Source organism: Anas platyrhynchos, chromosome 17 (assembly GCF_047663525.1).
Source record: "Anas platyrhynchos isolate ZD024472 breed Pekin duck chromosome 17, IASCAAS_PekinDuck_T2T, whole genome shotgun sequence".
Lineage (NCBI taxonomy): Eukaryota > Metazoa > Chordata > Aves > Anseriformes > Anatidae > Anas > Anas platyrhynchos.
The window spans coordinates 2,281,914-2,308,938 of record NC_092603.1 but is presented as its reverse complement, the minus strand read 5'-3'; the positions used below and the strand labels follow the sequence as shown (position 1 = coordinate 2,308,938).

At 63.4% G+C, this 27,025-nt stretch overlaps 3 protein-coding genes across 3 annotated transcripts; all 3 read left to right on the top strand.

Moving 5' to 3' along the window:
* The first annotated feature begins 3,928 nt into the window (after nucleotides 1-3,928).
* On the top strand, nucleotides 3,929-13,575 carry DAXX (death domain associated protein). The gene is given in 15 exon segments (XM_072024753.1): nucleotides 3,929-4,106; nucleotides 4,109-4,197; nucleotides 4,200-4,362; nucleotides 4,365-4,438; nucleotides 4,440-4,533; nucleotides 4,536-4,667; nucleotides 4,670-4,742; nucleotides 4,744-4,787; nucleotides 7,082-7,153; nucleotides 7,156-7,229; nucleotides 7,279-7,287; nucleotides 9,491-9,728; nucleotides 9,840-10,198; nucleotides 10,200-10,538; nucleotides 13,437-13,575. Coding segments are annotated over 15 exon segments (1,998 nt in total). The 3' UTR covers nucleotides 13,497-13,575.
* Nucleotides 13,576-13,694: 119 nt separating this feature from the next.
* ZBTB22 (zinc finger and BTB domain containing 22) lies at nucleotides 13,695-19,334 on the top strand. The gene is made up of 2 exons (XM_072024759.1): nucleotides 13,695-13,835; nucleotides 16,507-19,334. The coding sequence occupies exon 2, from the start codon at nucleotides 16,531-16,533 to the stop codon at nucleotides 18,202-18,204; it is 1,674 nt and encodes a 557-aa protein (XP_071880860.1). The 5' UTR covers nucleotides 13,695-13,835; nucleotides 16,507-16,530; the 3' UTR covers nucleotides 18,205-19,334.
* A 166-nt stretch (nucleotides 19,335-19,500) lies between these two features.
* Nucleotides 19,501-26,714, top strand: TAPBP (TAP binding protein). The gene is given in 11 exon segments (XM_072024751.1): nucleotides 19,501-19,531; nucleotides 19,654-19,744; nucleotides 19,746-19,855; nucleotides 20,481-20,549; nucleotides 20,552-20,713; nucleotides 21,426-21,479; nucleotides 21,482-21,775; nucleotides 24,138-24,185; nucleotides 24,188-24,463; nucleotides 25,690-25,779; nucleotides 26,587-26,714. Coding segments are annotated over 11 exon segments (1,353 nt in total).
* The last annotated feature ends 311 nt before the right edge of the window (nucleotides 26,715-27,025 follow it).

Genomic DNA, 27,025 nt, shown 5'->3' with positions numbered 1-27,025 from the left:
TTTCCCCTACATTTACCCCCTTTGGGAGTTTGGGTGCAATTTGTGTTTTTATTCAATAAATTTCCACTGTGCCCTCAGGGGACGTTGCTAGGGGCTGGGCGGTGCCTTTTGAAGATTTAATTGTGCTTTGTTTTGTAATAAGTTGAGCCAAAGCCTTTATTTGATTCCTATTTAATGCCTTTATTTCTCTTTTAATGCTTTATGACTTGGTCACTCGAAAAAGGAGGCCCAGGATCCGGAGGCCCCAGGCCCTGCCTCAGGCCCGGCCCCACCCCCGCACTGCGCATGCGCCCCTCCCGCCTTGAGCACGCCTCCCGGCCACCGTACCCCCCCCCGCGCATGCGCAGCCCCCCACGGCCGTCGCCATCTTGTCGACGCCTGCGCACTGCCGCCTCTCCCCGGGCTGCGCCGCCGGCCCACCGGCACCGCGAGCCCGGCCCCGGGCCCGGCCTCTCCCCCTCCGCCTCCCTGCCGGGAGCAGCGATCTCGGGCGCGGAGGCCTCCCCGCCCCCTCCCTCTCCGTTTGGTGGGGGGCACGGCGGCGCCCCATGCCCCGCCCCTTGGCGGCGCCGTACGGTGTCATGGCGGCGCCCGCTGCCTCGGGCCGGCCGGGCCCATCTCCGGTCCTGCGCAGAGCGCGAGGGCGGCGGCGGCGGCGGCGGCCGCTCGGTGGTGGCGGCGCTGGGGGCGCCGGAACGGGGCCAGGAGGCGGTGAGCGGCGGGGGGGGGGCGGGGCGGGGGCGGGGCCGGGCGGGGGGGACCGGGGAGGGGGGAGGGAGGGACCGGGGAGAGGGGGGGGGGCGGGAGAGGGACCGGGGGGGGGAGGGAAGGCCCGAGGGGGAGGGGGGGACCGGGGGGGCGCGGGGGGGGGCTGGGGGCGGGGCTCGGGGGCGCTATCCTGTTCCCCCCCCCCCCAGGTGTCTCTGGGCCATGCTGCCCTGTGCCCCGGGGGGGCTCCTGTTCCCCCGCTGTGGGAAGTGCACAAAAAGCGATGATAAAAGGAGGCGGCCGGGCCCACGCCGCCGCTGGACCCAACTGCCTTTCGGCCCCAAAAAGCGCCCGCCCTGCACCGGGGTTGCCTTCCTGATCCCCAGTTTGCACGCGTTGCCCCCGGTTTCCACGTTTCGATCCTCACAATCCACGCCTCGCCACTCTTCATCCCCTCGCCCCCCAAATTCCCACTCGTTGCCCCAAATTTCCATATTTTGCCCCAAAACTCGCACGCCTTACCCCAAGTTTTCAGTTTTTTGATCACATTTTGATTGTTTAAATTTACACATTTGGCTCCTTGAACCGTCACCAGCCTCGCCCGAGTCTCACTTTGCTTGAATCCCTGTTTCTCTTGCTAAATTCCCCACTTCTTCTCGCCAAAATCCCCGTCTTCGGCTGAAAAGCGCGTCCCCCTTCCCCCCCCCCCACTCGGGGATGCCCCTGAGCCCCCGCCATGGCGGCCCCCCGCCCTTGTGCACTCAGCATCATCGTCCTGGACGACGAGGACGAGGGGGTCCCGGAGCCCCCCCCCCTCCACCGCCGCCCCCCCCAGCAGCTCCCCGACCCCTTCCCCCCCCTCCCCCCCCCTCCTAGAAACCCCCCCCCTCCCAACCCAACGAGGGGGGGGGGCCCCCCGGCAGCCCGGAGCCCCCCCATAGCGGGGCAAGGCCCGGGGGGGCGGCTTCAAGGCGGAGAACGAGCCCTTCGCTGAGGTGAGTGCCTGGGTCCTTTTTTTTTGGGGTGGTGGGGGGGCACCCACTGGCCCCCTCTGGGTGGGGTGTCCCCCCTGGGTGGTTCTCTTCTGGTCCCCATGGGGAGGTCTTCTGTGTCCCCTCCCCCCTTCCCATTTTTGGGGTCCCCCTGCCCTGCTGTGCCTTGGGGTGGGGTGGGGTGATGGGGACGTCTCCTCCCGCTGTCCCCATGTCCCTCCTCCATGTCTCCTTGGGGTCCCCGGGGACGTTTCGCAATCCCGTGTCCTCGCTGTCCCTGCTGCTGTCTCGACCACTTCCCTGCTCCCGGCCCCCCCGCGGACCCCCCCCAAAGTGTCCCCACCCCTCTCAGTGTCACCTCCGTGTCACACGGGTCTAAGTTCTTCTGGACCGTGTCACCTCGGTGTCACCACCTCACATCAGCACCTCCATCTCTCCTGGATGGTTCCGTCGTGCTTTGGTGTCCCCGTGTCACCTCGGTGTCTCCACGCCACCTCTTTGTCACTTCAACGTCACCATCCTGGTTACACCTTCTTGTCACCTCAAAACGTTCTCCATGCCACTGTGACAACTCTTTTGTCACCTCGTGGTTTCCATCCGCGTTGACATCTTGTCACCTCCTTGTCTCCATGCCACCTTGGCACCTCCACGTCACCTCAACATCTCCATCCCTGTTGACATCTCCTTGTCACCTCATTGTTTCCATGCCACCTTGACAGTTTTTGTCACCCCGATATCTCCATCCCCGTTGACATCTCCTTGTCATCTCGTGTCTCCATGCCACCAACATTTCCGTCCTACTGACGTTCATGTCTCCATGTCACCTCAGTGTCTCCATCCCACGTTGACATCGTCATCTCTACGTCTCCATGCCACCTTGACAAGTTCTTCTGTCACCTCAACGTCTCCATCCCCTGTCCACACCCCCATGTCACCTCAACATCTCCATCCCATGTTGACACCTCCTTATCACCTCAACATCTCCATGTCATCTTGGCACCTCCACATTTTCTCATTGGCTCCGTGTCACCTCAGTGTCTCCATCCCATGTTCACCTGTTCTTGTCACCTCAATGTCTCCATCTCCGTTGACACCTCCTTGTCACCTCAACTTCTCCATGCCACCTCAGCACCTCCATGATTGCTCATTGTCTCCGTGTCACCTCAACGTCTCCATCCCTGTTGACACCTCCATGTCACCTCAACCACCTTGACAACTCTTTGTCACCTCAGTGTCCCTAATCCATGTTGACATCTTGTCACCTCAACCTCTCCATCCCATGTCTCCGTGCCCCCTCACACCTTCAAAACTCTCCATTCCCGTTCAGATCCCCATGTCACCTCAATTTCTCCATCCCTGTTCATCTTGTCACCTCAACATCTCCATGCCACCTTGGCACCTCCACATTTGCTCATTGTCTCCGTGTCACCTCAACGTCTCCATCACAATGTCTCACCTGTTCTGTCACCTCAACGTCTCCATCCCATGTTGACCTGTTCTGTCACCTCTATGTCTCCATCCCTTGCATCCCCTGTCACATCATTTTCTCCATCCCTGTTGACATCTTGTCACCTCAACGTCTCCATTCCATGTTGACATGTTCTTGTACCCTCTACGTCTCCATCCCCGTTGACACCTCCTTGTCACCTCAACTGTCCATGCCACCTCTCGCCACTTCCTCCATGATTGCTCATTGTCTCCGTGTCACCTCACAACGTCTCCATCCCTGTTGACACCTCCATGTCACCTCAACCACCTTGACATACTCTTTGTCACCTCAGTGTCCCTATCCATGTTGACATTCTTGTCACCTCAACGTCTCCATGCCACCTTGAGAACTCTTTGTCACCTCAACGTCTCCATCCCTGTTTACACACCCCCATGTCACCTCAACACTCTCCATCCCCACGTCGACCCCTCTTGTCACCTCAACATCTCCATCCCGTGTCCACACCTCCTCACGTCACCTCACATTTCCATGCCACTGGATTCTCCATTCCGTTCCATTCCGTTACTCCATACTTCCATCCCATGTTGACCGTTTGTACCCTCAACCTCTCCATCCCCATTCCACCACCTCAATTTCTCCACCCCATGTCGACACCTCCTTGTCACCTCAACCTCTCCATCCCCGTTGACACCCCCATGTCACCTCAACCTCTCCATCCCATGTCTCCTTGTCACCTCAACGTTCTCCCCGCAGCCCCCGCGTCCCCCTTTGCGCCTCCATGTCCCCGCATTCCCCCGCGTCACCTCGTCCTCTCCATCCCCTCAGTCTCCCTGGAAGCTCCTGCACCCAACTGACGGAGGAGCACCCTCAGGTCATCCCCTTCCTGTCGGGCCGCCACCAGAAGGCCAGCCCGCACTTCTTGGCCTCGGCCGAGCTGCGCACGCGGCCGTCTGCCGCTGGGCCCGCGTGCGGGCGCGCCGCAACAAGGTTCTACGCTACATCAACGAGCTCTGCACCGTCCTCAAGGCCCACACCCTGCGCAAGTCCCCCTTGGCCTCCGCGCCGCCCGCCCCGACGCCGACGCGCCTTCCGACGCCCGAACGCCGCCGAGCCCAGCACCACCACCGCTGCCACCGCCGCCCCCGGCCGCCCCCACCGGCTCCGAGAGTGTCATCCGCTACCTGCAGGAGCTGCTGCGGGCTTACACGGCGAACACCGGCGTCTGCAGGAGCGGGAGCTGCACCTGGCCGAGCTGGACAGCGACAGCTACTCGAGCTACCTGGAGGAGAAGCCGGCTGAAGCGCAAGATGATGCGCATCTTCCAGCGCCTCTGCGAGCTCAAGCAGTGCAACAGCCTGACCGGCCGCGTGATCGAGCAGCGCATCGCCACGCCAACCGCTACCCCGAGGTCAACCGGCGCATCGAGCGCTTCACTATCCGCCCCGAGGCCTTCCCCGACTACACCGACAACATCCTCAAGGTGATCCAGGCCAGCGCCCGGCACAGCCTGGGCTCGCCCGGCGCCAGATGGAGAGCATGGCCCAGGTCGCCTTCCGCGAGGTGGGCAACCGCCTGCAGGAGCGTGACCTCGACCGCTCACAACTTCGGCAGCCACCTGACGGATCAGTACCGGCCGGGTGAGGGGGCCATGGGGATGGTGGAGGGGGTGGCGGAGCTCCTGGAGGGGTGGTGGAGCTCCTGGAGGGGTGGTGGAGCTTGTAGAGAGAGGATGGAGCTTATAGAGGGGTGATGGAGCTTGTGAAGGGGTGGCAGAGCTTGTAGAGTGGTGATGGAGCTCATGAAGGGGTGATGGAGCTTGTGAAGGGGTGACAGAGCTTGTATAGGACTGATGGAGCTCATAGAGGGGTGACGGAGCTCATGGAGGGGTGGTGGAGCTTGTAGAGAGAGGATGGAGCTCGTAGAAGGGTGGCGGAGCCTCCTAGAGGGGTGGTGGAGCTCATGGAGGGGTGATGGAGCTTGTAGATGGGTGATGGAGCTCATGAAGGGGTGACAGAGCTCATAGAGGGGTGACGGAGCTCGTAAAGGGTGGTGGAGCTCGTGGAGGGGTGATGGAGCTTGTAGAGGGGTAATGGAGCACATGAAGGATTGATGGAGCTCATGAAGATTGATGGAGCTCATAGAGAGGTGCAGATAACTCATAGGGGTGGAGCTTGTAGAAGGATTGGAGCTTGTAGTAGAGTGATGGAGCTCATGGAATAGAGCTCGTCAAGGGTGACAGAGCTTGTATAGGGGTCACGGAGCTTGTGGTAGGGTGACGGAATTCAGATAGGGGTGACAGAGCTCGTAGAAGGGTGGTGGAGCTCATAGAGGGGTGAAGGAGCTTGTAGAGAGGATGGAACTTGTAGAAGGGTGACAGAGCCCATAGAGGAGTGATGGAGCTCATGAAGGGATGATGGAGCTCGTGAAGGTGATGGAGCTCATAGAGGGGTGACAGAGCTCAGGAAGGGATGATGGAGCTCGTGAGGGTGATGGAGCTCACGTGAGGTTGATGGAGCTCATAGAGGGGTGACAGAGCTCATAGAAGGGTGACAGAGCTCAGGAGGGATGATGGAGCTCTTGGAGGGGTGACGGAGCTCATGGAGATGTGAAGGAGCTCGTAGAGAAGTGAACAGAGCTCATAGAGGGGTGATGGAGCTAGTAGAGAGGTGACATCTTGTAGAGAGGTGAGAGAGCTCGATGAAGCGTTTGATGAGCTCATGGAGCTAGTGAAGGCTGATGGAGCTCGTTGAAGGGGTGACAGAGCTCATGGAGAGGTGGTGGAGCTGGTGGAGGGGTGATGGAGCTTGTAGAAGGATGGTGGAGCTCATAGGTGGGCTACCGAGCTCACGGACGGGTGCTGGAGCTCACAGAAGGATGGCAGAGCTGGTGGAGGGGCGAGAGCCCTGGAGCTCCTGGAGACTATGGAGCTCCTGGGGGCATGAGAGCTGATCTCCTGGGGCCCATGGAATGAGGCGGGGCCATGGAGCTCCTGGCAGTGTGATGGAGCTGTTGGAGAGGTGATGGAGCTCCTGGGACGTCATGGAGCTCCTGGAGATGTGATGGAGCTGGGCACAGGTGATGGAGTTCCTGGGAACGTGATGGAGCTGTCAGGGTGATGATGGAGCTTCTGGGAAGTGATGGAGCTGGTGGAGACGTGCTGGGGACGCCAGAGATGGACCTGGACAGGGTGACTTTGGAGATGTGGTGGAGCTGGTGGAGGTGGACACAGTTTCCTGGGGATGTCATGGGTCTCTCCTGGAGGTTCAATTAAACCCTGGTCGGCAGAGGCTGATAGTGGCCCTGGGGCAGCTCGGGACCGTTGGGGACTTGGGACATCATGGGCTCCTGGGGGCGTGATTAGCTGGTCAAGGGGTAATGGGAGCTGTGGAGACACTGAGGCAGTTCGGGGACGTCGTGGAGCTGGTAGGGGGGTGATGGAGCTCCTGGAGACGTCATGGACCTGCTCAAGGGATGATGGAGCTCCTGGAGAATTGTGGATGATGGAGCTGCTCAAGGGTGATGATGGAGCTCCTGGGGATGTCATGGGGCTTGGGAAGGTGTAATGGACCTGGTCAAGGGGCTGATGGAGCTCCTGGAGATGTGATGGAGCCCCTGGGGACGTCGTGGGGTTCCTGGGGACATCATGGGGCTCCTGGGGGCGTGATGGAGCTGGTGGAGAGATGATGGAGCTCCTGGGACGCCATGGACCTGCTCAAAGGGGTGATGGAGCTCCTGGAGATGTGGTGGAGCCCCTGGAGATGTTGTGGAGCTCTTGGGGACATCACTGGGCCAGGGGATGATGGAGCTCCTGGGGACGTCATGGAGTTCCTGGGGACACCATGGGACCTGCTCAGGGGGTGATGGAGCTCCTGGAGACGTGACGGAGCTTTTAGGGCTGCCAGACCTCACGGCGCCCCCCACCGCGCCGCAGGCACGGACCCGGCGCTGGTGGACCCGGAGCTGGCCAAGCGGCTGCGGAAGAACCGCACGGTGGCCCTGACGCGGTGGACGGGGTGATCGCGCACTACGCCCAGCTGCAGGACGAGAGCGAGGAGGAGGAGCGCGGGCGGGCAGCGGCTGCGCGGCGCCGGGCGGGCGCCGGGGGAGCCGCCCGGGGGAGCGCCGGAGCCGGCAGCGGTGGGTGGGGGTTGGGGGGTGGGGGTGGGGGTGGGATTGGGATTGGGATTGGGGTTGGGATTGGGGTTGGGGATGGGGAAAGGGATTGGGGTTGGGATTGGGATGGGGATGGGATTGGAATTGGGGATGGGATGGGGTTGGGAATAGGGAAAGGGATTGGAATTGGGGTTGGGGATGGGGATGGGATTGGGGATGGGGAAAGGGATTGGGATTGGGGATTGGGGATGAGGTTGGGGTTGGGATGGGGAATGGGGATGGGATTGGGATGGGATGGGATGGGGTTGGGGTGGGAATGGGATGGGTCTGGATTGGGATTGGGGTTGGGGATGGATTGGGATTGGGAATTGGGCATGGAATGGGATGGGAAAGGGATTGGGATTGGGGTTGGGATGGGGGTTGGGGATGGGATGGGATGGGTTGCGGATGGGAAAGGGATTGGGTTGGATTGGATGGGATGGGATTGGATTGGGTTGGGATGGAAAGGGTTCGGGATTGGGATGGGAATGGATGGGGTTGGGGTTGGGATGGAATGGAATGCAATGGAATGGGTTGGGTGGGAATGGATGGGATGGATTGGATTGGAATGGAATGGATTGGAATGGGATGGAAAGGGATTGGATGGGTATGGATTGGGTTGGGATGGGATGGATTGGTATGGATTGGGTTGGATTGGATGGGATGGATTAGGAATGGGATTGGCATGGATTGGGATTAGGAATGGGATTGGGTTGGGATTGGGAAAGGGATTGGGATTGGGGTTGAGGAAAGGGATTGGGATTGGGGATTGGGAATGGGATTGGGGATGGGGATGGGGATTGCGATTGGGGTTGGGGATGGGGAAAGGGATTGGGATTGGGGGTGGGGAATGGGATGGGGTTGGGATTGGGATTGGGGTTGGGGATGGGATTGGGATTGGAAATTGGGATGGGATTGGGAATGGGGATGGGGAAAGGGATTGGGATTGGGGTTGGGATTGGGATTGGGGGTTGGGGATGAGGATGGGATTGGGGTTCAGGATGGGAAAGGGATTGGGGTTGGGATTGGGATGGGGATGGGATGGGATTGGGAATGGGGATGGGGTTGGGAATAGGGAAAGGGATTGGGATTGGAATTGGAGTTGGGGATGGGATTGGATTGGGGATGGGGTTGGGATTGGGGTTGGGGTTGGGGATTGGAATGGATTGGGATTGGGATAGGGAATGGGGATGGGAATGGGGAAGGGGAGAGGGAAGAGGGATTGGGAATGGGAATGGGGATTGGGAATGGGATTGGGATTGGGGTTGGGGAAAGGGATTGGGATTGGGGTTGGGGATGGGGAAAGGGGTTGGGATTGGGGGTTGGGGATGGGATTGGGGATGGGGATGGGGAAAGGGATTGGGGTTGGGATTGGGATGGGGATGGGATTGGAATTGGGGATGGGGATGGGGTTGGGGTTGGGAATAGGGAAAGGGATTGGGATTGGAATTGGGATGGGGATGGGATTGGATTGGGGATGGGGTTGGGGTTGGGGATTGGAATGGGATTGGGATTGGGATAGGGAATGGGGATTGGGATGGGAATGGGGAAAGGGGACAGGAAAGAGGGATTGGGGATGGGGAAAGGGATTGGGATTGGGGTTGGGATGGGGAATGGGGATGGGGATTGGGAATGGGAATGGGGAATGGGGATGGGGAATGGGAAAAAAGATTGGGGATGGGGTTGGGATTGGGAATGGGGTTGGGGATGGGATTGGGTTTGGGATTGGGATGGGAGGTTGGGGATGGGGATGGGATTGGGATTGGGGATTGGAATGGGATTGGGATTGGGGATGGGGAAAGGGATTGGTATTGGGGATGGGGATGGTATCAGGGTTGGGGATGGGATTGGGATTGGGAAAGGGATTGGGGTAGGGGATGGGAAAGGGATTGGGATTGGGATCAGGAATGGGGATTGGGATTGGGGATGGGGATGGGATTGGGGATGGGAACAGGGATGGGGAAGGGATTTGGGTTGGGAATTGGGGATGGGATTGGGGATGGGGAAAGGGATTGGGATTGGGGATGGGGAATGGGATTGAGATTGGGATTGGGGATGGGGAAAGGGATTGGGATTGGGATTGGGATGGGATTGGGGATGGGAATAGGGATAGGGATTGGGATTTTGGATAGGGATGGGGATTGGGGATGGGGCTGGGCCGAGCCCACCCTCACTCCCCATCCTCCAGAGCCCCGGGGGCGCCGCGGGGAAGAGCCGCGAGGAAGAGGAGGAGGAGGAATCGGATGAGGAAGACGAGGAGGAGGAGGAAGAAGAGGAAGAGGAGGAGGAAGAGGAAGAAGAGGAGGAAGAGGAGGAGGAGGAGGACGAGGAAGGCTCCTCGGAAGCCGACGCCGCGCCGCAACCCCGCAAGGGCCGCGGGGAGGAAGAGGAGGAAGAGGAGGAGGAAGGAGGCAGAGCCACGCAGGGTGGGTGCCACGGGGGGGGGGACGGGGACGCGAGGGGGGGACACGGGGGGGACACAGGGACACGGGGGGGGGACACGAGGACTCCTGACCCCCCCCTGCCCCCCCCCGCAGTGCCGGCACCCCCAGGAAGGAGGAGGAAGAGGAGGAAGAGGAGGAGGAAGAGGAGGGGGGGGGGGCGGCGCCGCACGACCTCTTCGTCCTGGAGATCGAGGCGCTGCCCCTGGAGCCCGGCGAGACCCCCCCGGGGACCCCCCCCCGCCGCCCCCCGCCCCCTCCGAGCCCCCCCAAGCCGCCGCCGCCGCCCCCCCCCCATCCCCGGAGCCTTCGGAGGCCACCCCCCCCCCTCCACCGCCGCCCCCTTCCCCCCCCCACCCCCCCCCACCGGAGGCTTCCCGGACTCTCGCCGCCCCCCCCCAGCTCTGGACTCGGGCGCCCCCCCCTCAAAAAAGACCCCCCCCGGGGGGGGGCAGCCCCCGGCTTTTGGAGAACGGCGGTGGGGGGGGGGTTCATGGGGGGGGGCGGGGGGGGCGCCATCACCTCCACCAGCTTCAACGGGGGCTCCGAGCCCCCCTCCCCGCCCCCCCGCAAGCGCAGCCGGCTCCTGGTGGCCACCCCCCCGGCCCCCCCAGCCCCTGCGCCCCCCCCAGCCTGGAAGAAGAGGAGGAGGAGGAGGAGGATCGGGGGGGGGGCGAGGTGGGGGGGTCGCGGCGCAGCCCCCTCCCCGACTCCACCCGCGCCGATTCCCCCGGCCGAGACCTGGTCAGCAGCTCCCAGGGCAGCCCCCGGCGCCCCCCACCCAAAACGTGCAAGGTGAGGGGGGGGGCAAATATTTTTTTTGGGGGGGGGGGGGGGGGCCCTGAGTAGCTGGGGGGGGGGGCAAATATTTGGGGGGGGGTCCCATGTACCTGGGGGGGGTCCCATGTACCTGGGGGGGGGGCAAATATTTGGGGGCGGGGGGTCCTGAGTACCTTGGGGGGGGCAAATTTTTTTGGGGGGGGGTCAAATATTTGGGGGGGGGTCCCATGTATGTGGGGTAGGGGCCCAAATATTTGGGGGGGGGTACTGAGTATCTGGGGGGGGGGGGTCCTCAGTATCTGGGGGGAGGGGTCCTGTACCTGGGGGGGGCAAATATTTGGGGGGGGTCCTGAGTACTTGGGGGGGGTCCCAAATATTTGGGGGGGGGGGTCCCATGTACCTGAGGGGGGGGGGTCAAATATTTGGGGGGAGGGGTCCTGAATACCTGGGGGGGGGGCAAATTTTTTTTGGGGGGGGGTCAAATATTTGGGGGGGGGTCCCATGTATGTGGGGTAGGGGCCCAAATATTTGGGGGGGGTACTGAGTATCTGGGGGGGGGGGTCCTCAGTATCTGGGAGGGGGTCCTGTACCTGGGGGGGGAGGGGGGCAAATATTTGGGGGGGGGTCCTGAGTACCTGGGGGGGGCCCAAATATTTGGGGGGGGGGTCCCATGTACCTGAGGGGGGGTCCTGTGTAACTGGGGGGGGGCAAATATTTGGGGGGGGGTCCTGAGTATCTGGGGGGGGGGCCCTGTACCTGGGGGGGGCCAAATATTTGGGGGGGGGGGGGGGCATGTACCTGAGGGGGGGTCCTGTGTACCTGGGGGGGGGGCAAATATTTGGGGGGGGGGGGTCCCGTGTACCTGGGGGGGTCTTTGTGCCGACACCGGGGGTCCCCGTTGGGTCTGGGGGGGCTTCGTGCTTCTTTTGGGGAGGGGGGGGCACCTGGCCCATCCCCCCCCCACCCCGGGGGGGTCCCTGTTGTGTCCTGGGGGGGTCTCTAATTTTGGGGGGGGTCCTGAGGGCTCCTTGTGTTCCCTTGGGGTGTCCGGGGGGGGGGGCCCTATTTTGGGGGGGGTCCTCATCCTAGTCGGGGGGGGGTCACAATATTTGGGGGGGGTCCCTGCTTTGGGGTGGGGTCCCCATTGTATCCTGGGGGGGTTCCCTTTGTGGGGGGGGGGGCTAATTTGAGGGGGGGGCTAATTTGGGGGGGAGCCCTATTGGGGGGGGTCCCTGATATGAGTGGGGGGGCTCTAATTTGGGGAAGGGGCCTAATTGGGGGGGGGGTCCCTAATTTAGACGGTGTTCCTGATTTGGGGAGGGGTCCCTAATTTGGGGGGGTCCCTTTGCTATTTTGGGGGGGCCATGGGGGTTCCCTAATTTGTGGGGGGGGTCCCTGTCCTATCTTGGGGGGGTCCTTAATTTGGGGGGGGGGTCCCTAATTTTGGGAGGGGTCCCTATTTTGGGGGGTGGTCCCCAATTTGGGGGAGGGCCCTAATTCGGGGGGGGGGTCATCCCTAATTTGGGGGCTTCCTAATTTGGGAGGGGGGGTCCCTAATTTTTGGGGGGTCCCTAATTTGGGGATGCTCCCTAATTTGGGGGGTGTCTCTATTTTGGGGGAGGGGTCCCTAATTTGGGGGTGTCCCTAATTTGGGGGGGGGCTAATTTGGGGGGTCCCTATTTTGGGGGGTGGTCCCCAATTTGGGGGGGGGGCCCTACTTTGGGGTGGTCCCTAATTTTGGGGGGGAGGGGCCCTTAATTCGGGGGTGGTCCCTAATTTGGGGGGGTCCCTAATTTTTGGGGGGGTCCCTAATTTGGGGGGAGGTCCCTAATTTGGGGAGGGGTCCCTAATTCGGGGGGGGGGGGTCGTCCCTAATTTGGGGGGTCCCTAATTTGGGAGTGGGGGTCCCTAATTTGGGGGGGGGGTCCCTATTTTTTGGGAGGGGTCCCTATTTTTTGGGGGGGGTCCCCTATTTTTTGGGGGGGTCCCTAATTTTGGGGTGGTCCCTAATTTGGGAGGGGTCCCTAATTCGGGGGGGTCGTCCCTAATTTGGGGGTTCCCTAATTTGGGAGGGGGGGGGTCCTAATTTTTGGGGGGGTCCCTATTTTTTTTGGGGGGGGTCCCTAATTTAGGGGGTGGTCCCCAATTTGGGGGGGGAGCCCTAATTTTTGAGGGGGTCCCTAATTTGGGGATGCTCCCTAATTTGGGGGTGTCCCTAATTTGGGGGGAGGCTAATTTGGGGGGTCCCTATTTTGGGGGTGGTCCCCAATTTGGGGGGGGGGCCCTACTTTGGGGGGGGGCCCTAATTTTGGGGGGAGGGGTCCTTAATTCGGGGGTGGTCCCTAATTTGGGGGGGTCCCTAATTTTTGGGGGGTCCCTAGTTTTTTGGGGGGGTCCCTATTTTGGGGGGTGGTCCCCAATTTGGGGGGGGCCCTAATTCGGGGGGGGTCACCCCTAATTTGGGGGCTCCCTAATTTGGGAGGGGGGGTCCCTAATTTTTGGAGGGCTCCCTAATTTTGGGGGGGTGTCTCTAATTTGGGGGTGCTCCCTAATTTGGGGGGTGTCTCTGTTTTGGGGGAGGGGTCCCTAATTTGTGGGGTCCCTAATTTGGGGGGGGGCTAATTTGGGGGATCCCTATTTTGGGGGTGGTCCCCAATTTGGGGGGGGGGCCCTACTTTGGGGGGGGTCCCTAATTTGGGGGGGGGGGTCGTCCCTAATTTGGGGGGTCCCTAATTTGGGAGGGGGGGGTCCCTATTTTTTGGGGGGGTCCCTAATTTTTTTGGGGGGTCCCTAATTTTTTGGGGGGTCCCTAATTTGGGAGGGGGGGTCCCTAATTTGGGGGGGTCCCTATTTTTTTGGGGGGGGTCCCTAATTTTGGGGGAGGTCCCTAATTTGTGCCCCCCCCCCCCCCAGACCAGCGTGGCGACGCAGTGCGACCCCGAGGAGATCATCGTGCTGTCGGACTCGGATTAGCCCCGCCCCCTCCCGCATTGGCCCCGCCCCTTTCCCCTTTTAGCCCCGCCCCCTTCCCCTTTAGCCCCGCCCCCAATAAAGCTCCGTTTTGTTACTGGTCCCTTTAAGAGCCCGCCCCGCCCCCCCCGCGCGCCTGCGCGGCCCCCGCCCCTTTTCCCCCGCTAGGGGGCGGGGCCGGGCGGATTTAAAGGGGCCGCGGCGGGCGCTGCGTGGTGGGGGGGGGGGCGGGGGGCGCGGCCGCTTTAAGGCGGGCGGGGGCGGGGCGGGGCCGCGGGGGGGGGCGGCGGGGGAGCGCCAAGATGGCGGCGGCGGCGCCCTGAGCCCCGGAGCCCAGCGCGGGTGAGGGGGAGGGGGGGGGGGAGGGGAAGGGGGGAAGGGGGCGGGGCTAAAAAGGGGGCGGGGCCAAAGGGGGGGGAGGGGAGGGGCTGGGGGGGCGCGGGGAGGGGAGGGGGAGGGGGTGGGGGGGGATATGGGGGGGTATAGGGGGTATGGGGGGGTTATAGGGGATTGGGGGGGTATGGGGGGGTTATGGGGGGCTGGGGGGGGAGGGACAGGGGTAGGGGGGCTGTGGGGGGGTGTTTGGGGGGGTATAGGGGGTATAGGGGGGGTTATAGGGGCTGGGGGGGTATAGGGGGGCTGTAGGGGGGTGGGGGCGTGTAGGGGGTATAGGGTATGGGGGGTATAGGGGAGTATGGGGGGGTATAGGGGGCTGGGGGGGGAGGGATAGGGGTATGGGGGCTGTGGGGGGGTGTTTGGGGGAGTATAGGGGGTATAGGGGGGGTTATAGGGGCTGGGGGTATATGGGGTATGGGGGGGTGTTTGGGGGGCTGGGGGCTTATAGGGGGCTGTAGGGGCTGGGGGTATGGGGGCTTATAGGGGGGTATAGGGTATGGGGATGTAGGGACAGGGGTATGGGGGTGTATAGGGGCTGGGGGTATATGGGATATAGGGGGGCTGTAGGGCCCTATAGGGGCTGGGGGCGTATAGGGGGCTGTAGGGGCTGGGGGCTATAGGGGGGGCTGTAAGGGGCTATAAGGGGCTGGGGGTGTAGGGACAGGGGTATGGGGGCTATAGGGGCTGGGGGTATAGGGGCTATAGGGCCCTATAGGGGCTGGGGGCGCGTATGGGCTGTTCTAGGGGCTGGGGGTATAGGGGGCTGTAGGGAGCTATAGGGGCTGGGGGTGTACAGGGGGCTATAAGGGGCTGGGGGGGGTGGGGGCGTATAGGGGGTATAGGGGCTCTGGGGTTATAGGGGCTGTAGGGGCTGGGGGGTAGGGACAGGGGTATGGGGGCTATAGGGGGCTGGGGGCGTGTAGAGGGGCTTATAGGGGACTATAGGGGCTGGGGGCCTAGGTGGGGGGTTATAAGGGCTGGGGGTATATGGGCTATAGGGGCTGGGGGCTATAGGGGGCCTATAGGGGTTATAGGGGGCTGTTATAGGGGCTGGGGGTATCAGGGCTTATAGGGGGCTATAGGAGCTGGGGGCCTATAGGGGTTATAGGGGGCTGTTATAGGGGCTGGGGGTATAGGGGTGTATAGGGGCTATAGGGGCTGTAGGGGCTGGGGGGCTAGGGACAGGGGTATGGGGGCTCTAGGGGCTGGGGGTATATGGGATATAGGGGGGCTGTTTTGGGGGCTGGGGGCCTATAGTGCCTAGAGGGGGCTGTAGGGGCTGTTATAGGGGCTGGAGGAATGGGGGTGTATAGGGGGGTATAGGGGCTGGGGGGCATATAGGGGTTATAGGGTATGGGGGCTATAAGGGGGCTGTTTGGGGGGCTGGGGGCGTATTGGGGCTTATAGGGGGCTATAGGGGCTGGGGGGTAGGGATAGAGGTATGGGGGCTATAGGGGCTGGGGGTATAGGGGCTATAGGGTGCTATAGGGGCTGGGGGCTTATAGGGGCTATAGGGGGCTGGGGGGGTTGTTATAGGGGCTGGGGGTATGGGGAGCATATAGGGGCTGGGGGCATGGGGGTATGGGGGCTATAGGGGCCAAGGGATATAGGGGCTGGGGGTATAGGGGGTGGGGGGTGTGTAGGGGCTGGGTCAGGGCAGGTGCCTGGGCCATATAGGGCCTGGGGGCTCTGTGGGGTGCTCGGGTAGGGAGCCTATAGGGGGTGTGTGCAGGGTGTGTAGGGGCATAGGGGCTGTATGGGGTACCGGGGGTGTGTGTAGGGGCTGGGGCAGACTGGGGGGCCTGTAGGGAGGGTGTGGAGCTTATAGGGGCTGTATGAGACCTATAGGGGGGTGTGGGGCCTATGGGGGTCTGTGGGGCCTATAGGGAAGGTGTGGGGCCTATGGGGTGTGTGTGGAGGGGACTATAGGGGAAGCGTGGGGCCTATAGGGGAGATGTAGGGCCTATAGGGGATGTGGGGGGCCTATAGAGGAGCTGTGGGGCCTATTAGGGTTTTTCGGGGGGGCTATAGAGAAGCCATGGGGCCTATAGGGGAGATGTAGGGCCTATAGGGGAGGTGAGGGGCCTATGGGGGAGGCGTGGGGCCTATAGGGGAGATGTAGGGCCTGTAGGGGAGCCGTGGGGCCTACAGGGGAGGCGTAGGGCCTATAGGGTGGGGGGCCTATAGGGGAACTGAGGGGCCTATAGAGGAGCTGTGGGGCCTATTAGGGTTTTTTGGGGGGGCTATAGAGGAGCCATGGGGCCTATAGGGGAACTGGGGGGCCTGTAGGGGAGCCATGGCGCCTATAGATGAGGTGTGGGGCCTATAGGGAAACCATGGGGCCTATAGGGGAACTGGGGAGCCTATAGGGGAGCCATGAGGCTTGTAGGGTGGGGGCCTATAGAGAAGGTGTGGGGCCTATAGGGGAACTGGGGGGGCTATAGGAGAGATGTAGGGCCTATAGGGAACTGGAGAGCCTATAGGGGAGCTGTGGGGCCTATAGGGTGGGGGGCCTATAGGGGAGCTGTGGGGTCTATAGGGGAGCTGTAGGGCCTATAGGGGATCCATGGGGCAGAGCCCCCCCTCTCCCACCCCCTCTAACTCCCGTCCCCCACAGGAGCGTCGCCGCCGGGGCAGCGCCATGGAGGCCTCGTGCGGCGGCGGCGGGACCGGGATCGGGACCGGGATCGGGACCGGTACCAGTACCGGTACCGGGGGCGGGGGGCTCCTACACGTGGACTTCCCCGAAATCCCCAGCGCCCTCCTGGCCAAGCTGAACCAGCAGCGGGTGGAAGGGAAGCTCTGCGACATCTCCATCCACCTGCAGGGCCGCGTCTTCCGCGCCCACCGCGCCGTGCTGGCCGCCTCCTCGCCCTACTTCCACGACCAGGTGCTGCTGAAGAACGTCACCTCCATCGTCCTGCCCAGCGTCATGGACCCCGGCGCCTTCGAGACCGTCCTGGGCTCGGCCTACACCGGCCGCTTGGCCATGGCCCCGGGGGACATCGTCAACCTGCTGACGGTGGGCAGCGTCCTGCAGATGTGGCACATCGTGGACAAGTGCACCGAGCTGCTCAAGGAGGGCCGCGCCGCGCCCTCATCGTCCTCATCTTCATCATCGTCGTCATCGTCGTCATCCTCATCATCATCCTCGCTGCGCGCCCACTCTGGCCGCACCAGTGAGAACCAGTCCCCCAGCAGCTCCAACTACTTCAGCCCCCGCGAGGCGGCCGAGGAGCCCCACAAGTGCCCCCCGGCGCGTGGCGGGGGGAAAAATTTGGGCGGGGGCGGCGGGGGTGAGGCGCTGGAGGGTGAGGAAGAGGATGGTGAAGCCGCCCGGCGGCCCCTCTACGTGCAGCCCAGCATCGTGCCCCACAAGCAGTGGGTCTACGTCAAGCAGGAGTGGCTGCAGGAGGACCTGGTGCTGACCTGCGAGGAGGACGAGGACCCGGTGGAGGGCCCGGCGAGACCCGAGGGGCCTTCATCGCACCCCCCTCCTCCTCCTCCTCCTCCTTCATCATCATCGACAAAGCTGGAGGAGGAGCAGGTGAACTTCTGCGAGTCCTCCGAGGATTTCCCCTCGCCCTACGAGGCGCTGGAGGACGCCGGGGGGACGGGGGGCTTGGCGCCGCGCTCGCTGCTCCCCATGGACATGCAGGGCAACCAAATTTTGGTGTTCCCGGCGCCGCCACCGTCGGTGGTGGCCGAGCACGGCGCCGTGCACCTGGCCGAGGCGGCGTCGGCCCCCGACGGCCCCAAAATCTTCCTGTGCCACTGCGGCAAGGCCTTCTCGCACAAGAGCATGCGGGACCGGCACGTCAACATGCACCTGAACCTGCGGCCCTTCGGCTGCCCGGTGTGCGCCAAGAAGTTCAAGATGAAGCACCACCTCACCGAGCACATGAAGACCCACACGGGCCTCAAGCCCTACCAGTGCGCCGCCTGCGCCAAGAAGTTCATGTGGCGCGACAGCTTCGTGCGGCACAAGGGGCACTGCGAGCGCCGGCACCGCCTGGCCGGGGGGGTGCTGCAGCCCCCTCCCCATCCTCATCCTCCTCTTCCTCCTCCTCTTCCTCCTCCTCCCCGGTGCGGCCCCCCGCAAGGAGGCGGCGGCGGCGGCGGCGGGGTCGCAAGGGGAATGGGGGGGCCCCAGGGAGGAGCCGGTGGCCGGGTCGCCCCGTGCGGAGGGGGTGTTCGCCGGGGGGAAGGCGTGAGGAGGGGGGTGGGTGGGGATGGGGGGGTGCTGGGTACCCAAATGGGGTGCTGGGTCCCTAAAGGGGGTGCCAAGTCCCTAAAAGGGGTCCTGGGTCCCTAACGGGGTTGCCAGGTCCCCAAATGGGGTGCCAGGTCCCCAAGGGGGGTGCCAAGTCCCTAAAGGGGGTCCTGGGTCCCAAAATGGGGTCCTGGGTCCCTAAGGGGGTTGCCAGGACCCCAAGGGGGGTGCCAAGTCCCTAAGGGGGGTGCCAAGTCCCTAAACAGGGTCCTGGGTCCCTGACGGGGATACAAGGTCCCTGAGGGGGGTGCCAGGACCCCAAGGGGGGTATTAGGTCTCTAAGGGGGGTCCTGGGTCCCCAAAGGGGGTGCCAGGTCCCCAAGGGGGGTGCCAAGTCCCTAAGGGGGGTGCCAGGTCCCCAAATAGGGTCCTGGGTCCCTGAGGGGGGTGCCAAGTCCTAAGGGGGGTCCTGGGTCCCCAAAGCAGGTACCGGGTCCCTGAGGGGGATACCAGATCCCAAAGGGGGGTCCTGGGTCCTTAAGGGGGGTGCCAAGTCCCTAAGGGGGGTGTCAGGTCCCCAAGGGGGGTATTGGGTCCCTAAGGGGGGTACCAAGACCCTGAGGGGGGTGCCAGGACCCTAAGGGGAGTGCCAAGTCCCTAAGGGGTGTGCCGGGTCCCCGGGGGGGGTGCCAGGACCCCAAGGGGGGTCCCAGGTCCCCAAAGGGGGTCTCAGCACACCCAAAACAGCGTCCGACCCACCCCAGGCACAGTTTTGGGGTCCCCGGGGTCCGCCTGGTCCCATCCTGGACACCCGGACCCCATGGGGTGGGGGTCTCGGCGTGGACACCCTGGGGTGCTTCTGGGGACCCGAGTCCCATGGGTGCCATCCGGGACACCCCGTCCCCATCCCACTGGGGGCACCCAGGACCCATTTGGGACCTATTTGGGGGCACCCAGGACCCCTTGGGGCCACCCCATTGCCCCCCACCCTGGGTCCCTTGGGGGGCACCCATGGGTGCCCCCGCGCGCGTCCCCCGGCTGTGTGTGTAAGCGCCCGGTGCCGAGCTGGGACCTGGCCCCGTTGTCACCCCCCCCCCCCCGTTGTCACCCCGGTACCGGGGGTGGGGGTGGGGACCGTGCCCCTCCCCCTGTCCCCATTTTTTTTGTATTTTGAGTCAAATTTGTGTTTTTTTTGTTTGTTTTTTTTTAACGTCTATAAATATTTACCGGTCCTGCCGCCTCCGGCCTCATGCTGGGGGGTGGGCGGGGCTTAAAGGGGAGGGGGAGGGGCTTAAATGGGGAGGGGCTTAAAGGGAGGGGCGTGGCCTAAAGGGGTGTGGCTTAAAGGGGGCGTGGCCAGGGGAAAGCGAAAGTGAAAGTGAAAGCAGCGCCAAGGCCATGGCCGGGTGCGCGGTGCTGCTGCTGGCGGGTGAGACCGGCCCCCCCCCCTAAAAATGCCCCCCCCCAGCCCCCCCCCCGACCCCTGACCCCCCCCCCCGATCTCACCCCCACCCCCTGCTGAGGCTCTGTCCCCCCCCCTCCCCCCCGCAGGGCTCTGCTTGGTGCCGTCGGGGGCGGCCGAAGTGGGGACCCCCCCCCCGCTGCCCTGCACCCTGCTGGAGCCGGGGGGGGGCCGGGGGGGCGCTGCCTGGGGCTGTGACCCAGCGCCCTGCCCTGCTCAGGATGGGGAGGGGACCCCGGGGGACCCCCCCCGAGCACGGCCTTGACCCCAACACCACCTTCGATGTCACCGGTAGGTGTGGGGGGGACCCCCCAAGACCCCCCCGAGACCCCCCCATCGATGACCTCAGTGTCCCTGCCCCCCCCCATTGTCACTGCCCCCCCCCCATGTCCCCATCCCCCCCCACATGTCCTCAGGGGCTCCCCGAGGTCCCCATCACCCCCCATGACCCATGCCCCCCCCCCCCATGTCCCCAAGGACCCCTGTCGTCCCCCCCCCAAATTTTCCAGGGCTCCCTGAGGTCCCGTCACCCCCCTCATTGTCACTGCCCCCCCCCCCCATGTCCCCATCCCCCCTCCCATGTCCCCAGGGTCTCCGTGTCCCTCCCTGCGCCCCCCAAATTCCAGGGCACCCCGAGGTCACTGTGACCCCCCCCACATTGTCATCGCCCCCCCCCATATCCCCAAGGTGCCCCCCCCCTTTCCTAGGGGCACCCTGAGGTCCCCATCACCCCCCCCAACACCCTGAGCCCCCCCCCATCACCCCCATGTCCCCAAGGCCCCCCCCCCCATTGCCCCCTGGTGTCCCCATCACCCACAGCATGGGGGGGGGGGGTCACAAAAGGGGGCACGCCCCCCCCCTCCTGCCCCCCACATGGGGTCAGCACCCTTCTGCCCCCCCCTCCACTTCCCCACAGACCCCTGGGGCCCCCTGGAGCGGATTTGGGGCCCCCCCTGGGTGCCCCCCACCTGCGAGCTCAGCCCCACGCCCCCCACTCCGGCTCGGCGCCCTGGGCCCGCGCCCTGCACCCCGACGGCCGCAGCCCCCCCGAAATGGGGGGGTCGTGGTGGCTGGCCACCCTGCGGACCCCCACCTACGGCGTCACCGCGCTGCTGCAGGGGACAGCCCGGCCCCCCCGGGGCCACCGCAGTCACCGGTAAGGGCGTCCCCCAAGGACCCCCCCCCCCATGTCCCCTGTGTCCCCACATCCCCGGGACCCCCCCCCCCAAAAAAAAATCCCCCCCAAAGCGTCCCCGATGTCCCCATTGCGTCTCCCCATGTGTCCCCTCTGCGACCCCGTGACCCCAAAGTGACCCCGTGGCCCCCCCCGTGGCCCCACGTCCCCCCGACGCCCCCCCACATCCCCCATATTCCCCATGTCCCCCCCCAATGTCCCTATGTCCCCCTCCATGTCCCCATGACCCCCCCATGTCCCGCCCATATCCCCATGTCCCCCCATGTCCCCACGACCCCCCCGTGTCCCCCCACGTCCCCCCCCATGCCCCATCCCCCCATGTCCCCGTGTCCCCACATCCCCCCCTGACTCCCCCCACGTCCCCATGTCCCCCCAACTCCCCCCACATCCCCCATGTCCCCCCTGTGTCCCCCGTCCCCCCATGTCCCCATTTCCCCCCATGCCCCCCCCACCCCAAATCCCCCCCACACCCCAAATCCCCCCCAAACCCCAGATCCTCCCCGTGTCCCCCCCCCGTGTCCCCACATCCCCCCTGCGTCCCCATTTTCCCCCCCATGTCCCCACGACCCCCCCATGTCCTCCCCACGTCCCCCCCACACCCCAAATCCCCCCCACACACCCCAAATCCTCCCTGTGCCCCCCCCCCCCAAATCCGTGTCCCTGCAGCGGCGCTGGCGGTGCTCACCCGCACGCCCGAGGTGCGGGGGCGCCCGGGGGGGCCGTGGACCTGCACTGCGCCTTCGCGGCCCCCCCGGGCCCCTTCGCCCTGGAGTGGAGGCAGCAGCACCGGGGGGCCGGCCGCGTGCTCCTGGCCTACGACAGCGCCACCGCCCGCGCCCCCCGCGCCACCCCCGGGGCCGAGCTGCTGCTGGGACCCCCGGGGGGGGACGGGGAGGGGGCCACGGCCGTCACCCTGCGCCTGCCCCGCCTGGAGGTGGCCCACGAGGGCACCTACTTCTGCTCCGTCTTCCTGCCCCACGGCCACGCGCAGCAGCTGCTGCAGCTCCAGGTCCTCGGTGCGTAACGCCCCCTGCCCCGGGCCATATAGGGTGTATGGGACTGGTCGTTAAAACCTATGGGTCCTATAGTGGGCATAGGGGTGGGTGCTGGCATCCCTTAATTGGTATATAGGGTGTAGGAGCAGGTTATAGGGGTTATAAGGTATATTGGACCGGGCCATATAGGGTGTATGGGACCGGTCGTTACACGTATGGGTTCTATAGGGAACGTAGGGGTGGGTGCTGGCTTCCCCTAATAGGTATATTTGGAGGTGGAGCAGGTTATAGGGGTTATAAGGTATATTGGACCGGGCCATATAGGGTGTATGGGACCAGTTGTGGCACCTATGGGTTCTATAGGGTGTGTAGGGGTGGGTGCCAGCATCCCCTAATATGTATGTATGGGGTGGAGGAGGTTATAGGGGTTATAAGGTATATTGGACCAGGCTATATAGGGTGTATGGGACCGGTTGTTACACTTATGGGTCCTGTAGGGTGTGTAGGGGTGGGTGCCAGCATCCCCTAATGCATGTATGGGAGGTTGGAACAGGTTATAGGGGTTATAAGGTATATTGGACCGGGTCATATAGGGCGTATGGGACCGGTCGTTAAACCTATGGGTCCTATAGTGAGCGTAGGGGTGGGTGCTGGCATCCCCTAATAGGTATATAGGATATAGGAGCAGGTTATAGGGTTCTAAGGTATATTGGACTGGGCCATATAGGGCGTATGGGACCAGTCGTTAAACCTATGGGTCCTATAGTGAGTGTAGGGGTGGGTGCTGGCATCCCCAAGTTGGTATATTTGGAGGTGGAGCAGGTTATAGGGGTTAAAAAGTATATTGGACCGGGCCGTATAGGGTGTATGGGACCGGTCGTTACACCTACAGGTCCTATAGTGTGTGCAGGGGTGGGTGCCGGCATCCCCTAATTGGTATATAGGGTGTAGGAGCACGTTATAAGGGTTATAGGGTATATTGGACCGGGCTATATAGGGTGTATGGGACCGGTCGTTAAACCTATGGGTCCTGTAGGGTGCGTAGGGGTGGGTGCTGGCATCCCCTAGTTGGTATATAGGGTGTAGGAGCAGGTTATAGGGGTTATAAGGTGTATTGGACCGGGCCATATAGGGTGTATGGGACTGGTCGTTACACCTACAGGTTCTATAGTGTGTGCAGGGGTGGGTGCCGGCATCCCCTAATTGGTATATAGGCTGTAGGAGCAGGTTATAGGGTTATAAGGTATATTGGACCAGGCCATATGGGGTGTATGGGACCGGTCGTTAAACCTATGGGTCCTGTAGGGTGTGTAGGGGTGGGTGCCGGCATCCCCTAATGCATGTATGGGAGGTTGGAACAGGTTATAGGGGTTATAAGGTATATTGGAGTGGGCCATATAGGGTGTATGGGACCGGTCGTTAAACCTATGGGTCCTGTAGGGTGTGTAGGGGTGGGTGCTGGCTTCCCCTAATAGGTATATTTGGAGGTGGAGCAGGTTATAGGGGTTATAAGGTATATTGGACCGGGCTGTATAGGGTGTATGGGACTGGTCGTTACATCTACAGGTCCTATAGTGAGTGTAGGGGGGGTGCTGGCATCCCCTAATTGGTATATAGGCTGTAGGAGCAGGTTATAAGGGTTATAGGGTATATTGGACCAGGCCATATAGGGTATATGGGACTGGTCATGGCACCTATGGGTTCTATAATGTGTGTAGGGGTGGGTGTCGGCGTCCCCTAATTCACATATAGGGGGTTGGAACAGGTTATAGGGGTTATAATGCATATTGGACCAGGCTGTATAGGGTGTATGGTACCGGTCGTTACACCTATAGGTCCATTATGGGAGGGGGAGTGGGTGCCAGCATCCCCCAGTGCATGTATAGGGGAACGGAATGGGTTATAGGGGTTATATGGGGTTGAGCCATACCCGATGGGGCTACATGGGCTATATGGGACCGGTCCATAATCCCCTATAAGACCCCATATGGGAATGGAATCAGGCACCAGCCCCCACCACCACCCATATAGGGGAAAGGACCGGTCCATAAGTGCTATATGGGGGCTGAGCCATATCAGACCAGACCATATGGGCTGTATGGGACCAGTCCGTTATCCCCTATAAGACCCCATGGGGGAAATGGGATCGGGCACCAGCTTCCCCCAGCACCCATATAGGGGAAGGGACTGGTCCATATAGGTTATATGGGGCTGAGCCATACCCGATGGGGCCATATGGGCTATATGGGACTGGTCCATAATCCCCTATAAGACCCCATATGGGAACGGAATCAGGCACCAGCCCCCCCCAGCACCCATATAGGGGATCGGACCGGTCCATACGGGGCCGTACCGGACCCACCCCCTTCCCCGTGTCCCCCAGAGCCCCCCAAGGTGACGCTGTCCCCCCGGCCGCTGGTGGTGGCCCCGGGGCGGCGGCGGAGCTGCGGTGCCACGTGGCCGGCTTCTACCCCCTGGACGCGGCGGTGACCTGGTGGCGCCGCGCCGCGGGCTCGGGGACATCGGCCCCGGTGGCCGACACCTGGAGCTCGGGCCACCGGCAGGGACCCGATGGCACCTACAGCCGCAGCGTGGGGACGGTGCTGCCCCCCGCCCGACCCCAAAACCACGGGGACGTCTACACCTGCGTTGTCACCCACCCGGCGCTCGACGCCCCGCTGCGCGCCACCGTCCAGCTACAGCTGGCGGGTAGGGGGGGGACATCGGGATGTGGGTTGGGGACACTTGGGGACGTTGGGTCTAGGGTTGGGAGGGGGTAAGGGACATTGGGATTGGGGTTGGGGACACCAGGGGACGTTGGGATCAGGGTTGGGGACACCAAGGGACATTGGGACTGGGGTTGGGGACACTGGGGGACATTGGGACCGGGCTAAGGAACATTGGGATTGGGGTTGGGGACACCAGGGGATGTTGGGACTGGGGTTGGGCGGGTCTAAGGGACATTGGGATCAAGGTTGGGGACACCAGGGGACATTGGGACTGGGGTAGGGGACATTGAGGGACATTGGGACCTTGTATGGGAGTGTCAAAGGGACATTGGGATCAGGGTTGGGGACACCACGGGACATTGGGACTGGGGCTGGGAGGGTCTAAGGGACATTGAGATCAAGGTTGGGGACACTGAGGGACACTGGGACCAGGGTTGGGGACACCAGGGGACATTGGGACCTTGTATGGGAGTGTCAAAGGGATATTGGGATTGGGGTTGGGGACACCTGGGGACATTGGGACTGGGTTGGGAGGGTCTAAGGGACATTGGGATCAGGGCTGGGGACACTGGGGGACACTGGGACTGGGGTTGGGGACACCAGGGACATTGGGACTGGGCTGGGGACATTGACGGACATTGGGACCAGGGTTGGGAGGGTCTAAGGGACACTGGGATCAGGGTTGGGGACACTGGGGGACATTGAGACTGGGGTTGGGGACACTGAGGGGCATGGATGGGAGGTGCTGAGGGGACATCTAGGATATGGGGACAAGGGTTAAGGACACTAAGGGACATTGGGACTGGGTTAGGGGACACTGGGACTGGGGTTGGGGGCACCAGGGGACATTGGGACTGGGTTGGGAGGGTCTAAGGGACATCGGGACCAGGGCTGGGGACAACAAGGGACATTGGGTCTGGGGTTGGGGACACTGAGGGGGACTGGGACTGGGGCTGGGGACATTGGGACTGGGGTTGGGAGGGTCTAAGGGACATTGGGATCAGGGTTGGGGACACCAAGGGACATAGGGACCGGGGTAGGGGACACTGAGGGACATTGGGACCTTGTATGGGAGTGTCAAAGGGACATCGGGATCAGGGTTGGGGACACTGGGACTGGGGCTGGGGACACCGGGGGATGTTGGAACCGGGGTTGGGGACACCAGGGGACACTGAGGCTGTCCCCGTCCTGTCCCTGTCCCCGCAGGCTCCGAGGGTCCCTCCCTGGAGGACGCTCTGGGGCTCTTCCTGGTGGCCGTCGCCCTCTGCGGCCTCGTGCGCTGCCTGAGCCCTGCCCGTGAGTGACAGCCCTGTCCCCATGTCCCCTCCTGGCCCCCTGCACCCCTCGATGTCCCCCTGTCCCCCCACGTTCCCCCACGTCCCCCCAATGTCCCCATGTCCCCACCCTGTCCTATGTCCCCATATCCCCCATTTCCCAATATCCCCCATGTCCCAATGTCCCCAAGTCCCCCCAATGTCCCCCAATGTCCCCATGTCCCCATGTCCCCCCAATGTCCCCAATGTCCCCAATGTCCCCATATCCCCATGTCCCCACCCCTTCCCATGTCCCCACATCCCCCCAATGTCCCCCTAGTGTCCCCACATCCCCCCACACCCCCCAGTGTCCCCATGTCCCCCATTGTCCCCAATGTCCCCACATCCCCCCAATGTCCCCAATGTCCCCAAGTCCCCTCAATGTCCCCAATGTCCTCACGTCCCCCCATGCCCTCCAATGTCCCCAATGTCCCCACATCCCCCCAATGCCCCCAATGTCCCTCAATGTCCACACATCCCCCCAATGACCCCATGTCCCCCACGTCCCCCCATGTCCCGCCAATGTCCCCAAGTCCCCTCAATGTCCCCAATGTCCCCATGTCCCCCCAATATCCCCCAGTGTCCCCACATCCCCCCAGTGTCCCCCAATGTCCTCACATCCCCCCACATCCCCCCACGCCCCCCAATGTCCCCACGCCCCCCAGTGTCCCCAATGCCCCCAATGTCCCCCAATGTCCCCACATCCCCCCACGCCCCCCAATACCCCCAATGTCCCCCAGTGTCCCCATGTCCCCGCAGTGTCCCCATGTCCCTCTCTCTCTCCCCACAGCCCCGCGCCCCCAGGACCCCCAAGGTAACGTCCCCGTCCCCAGGGGCCCCCAGCGCCCCCCCCCCGTCCCTATATCCCCCCCCCATCCTCACCCGCCCCCCCCCCGCTCCCCACAGAAATCGCAGTGACACCGAAGACGGACCCCCGGACTCCACGGTTGCCAATAAAGCCGTTTTTCACCCCAAAACGCCGTCCCCGCCTCTCCTTGTTCCCCCCCCTGTATTTATGGGACTGGCTCCGGTCCGCGGATCCAGCTCCGGGTTTTGCGAGCGGCCGCGCCCGGGGGCGGCTCCGGCTCCGGCTCCGGCTCCGGCTCCGGCTCCGTTCCGCGGCGGCTCCGGCTCCGGGCCGGGCTTTGCGGCCGCCCCGCTCCCCCCTCCCCTCCCCGGCCCCGGCGCTGCGGGGCCTCGGCTGCAGGTGGGGGGGGGGGGAGGGGGGG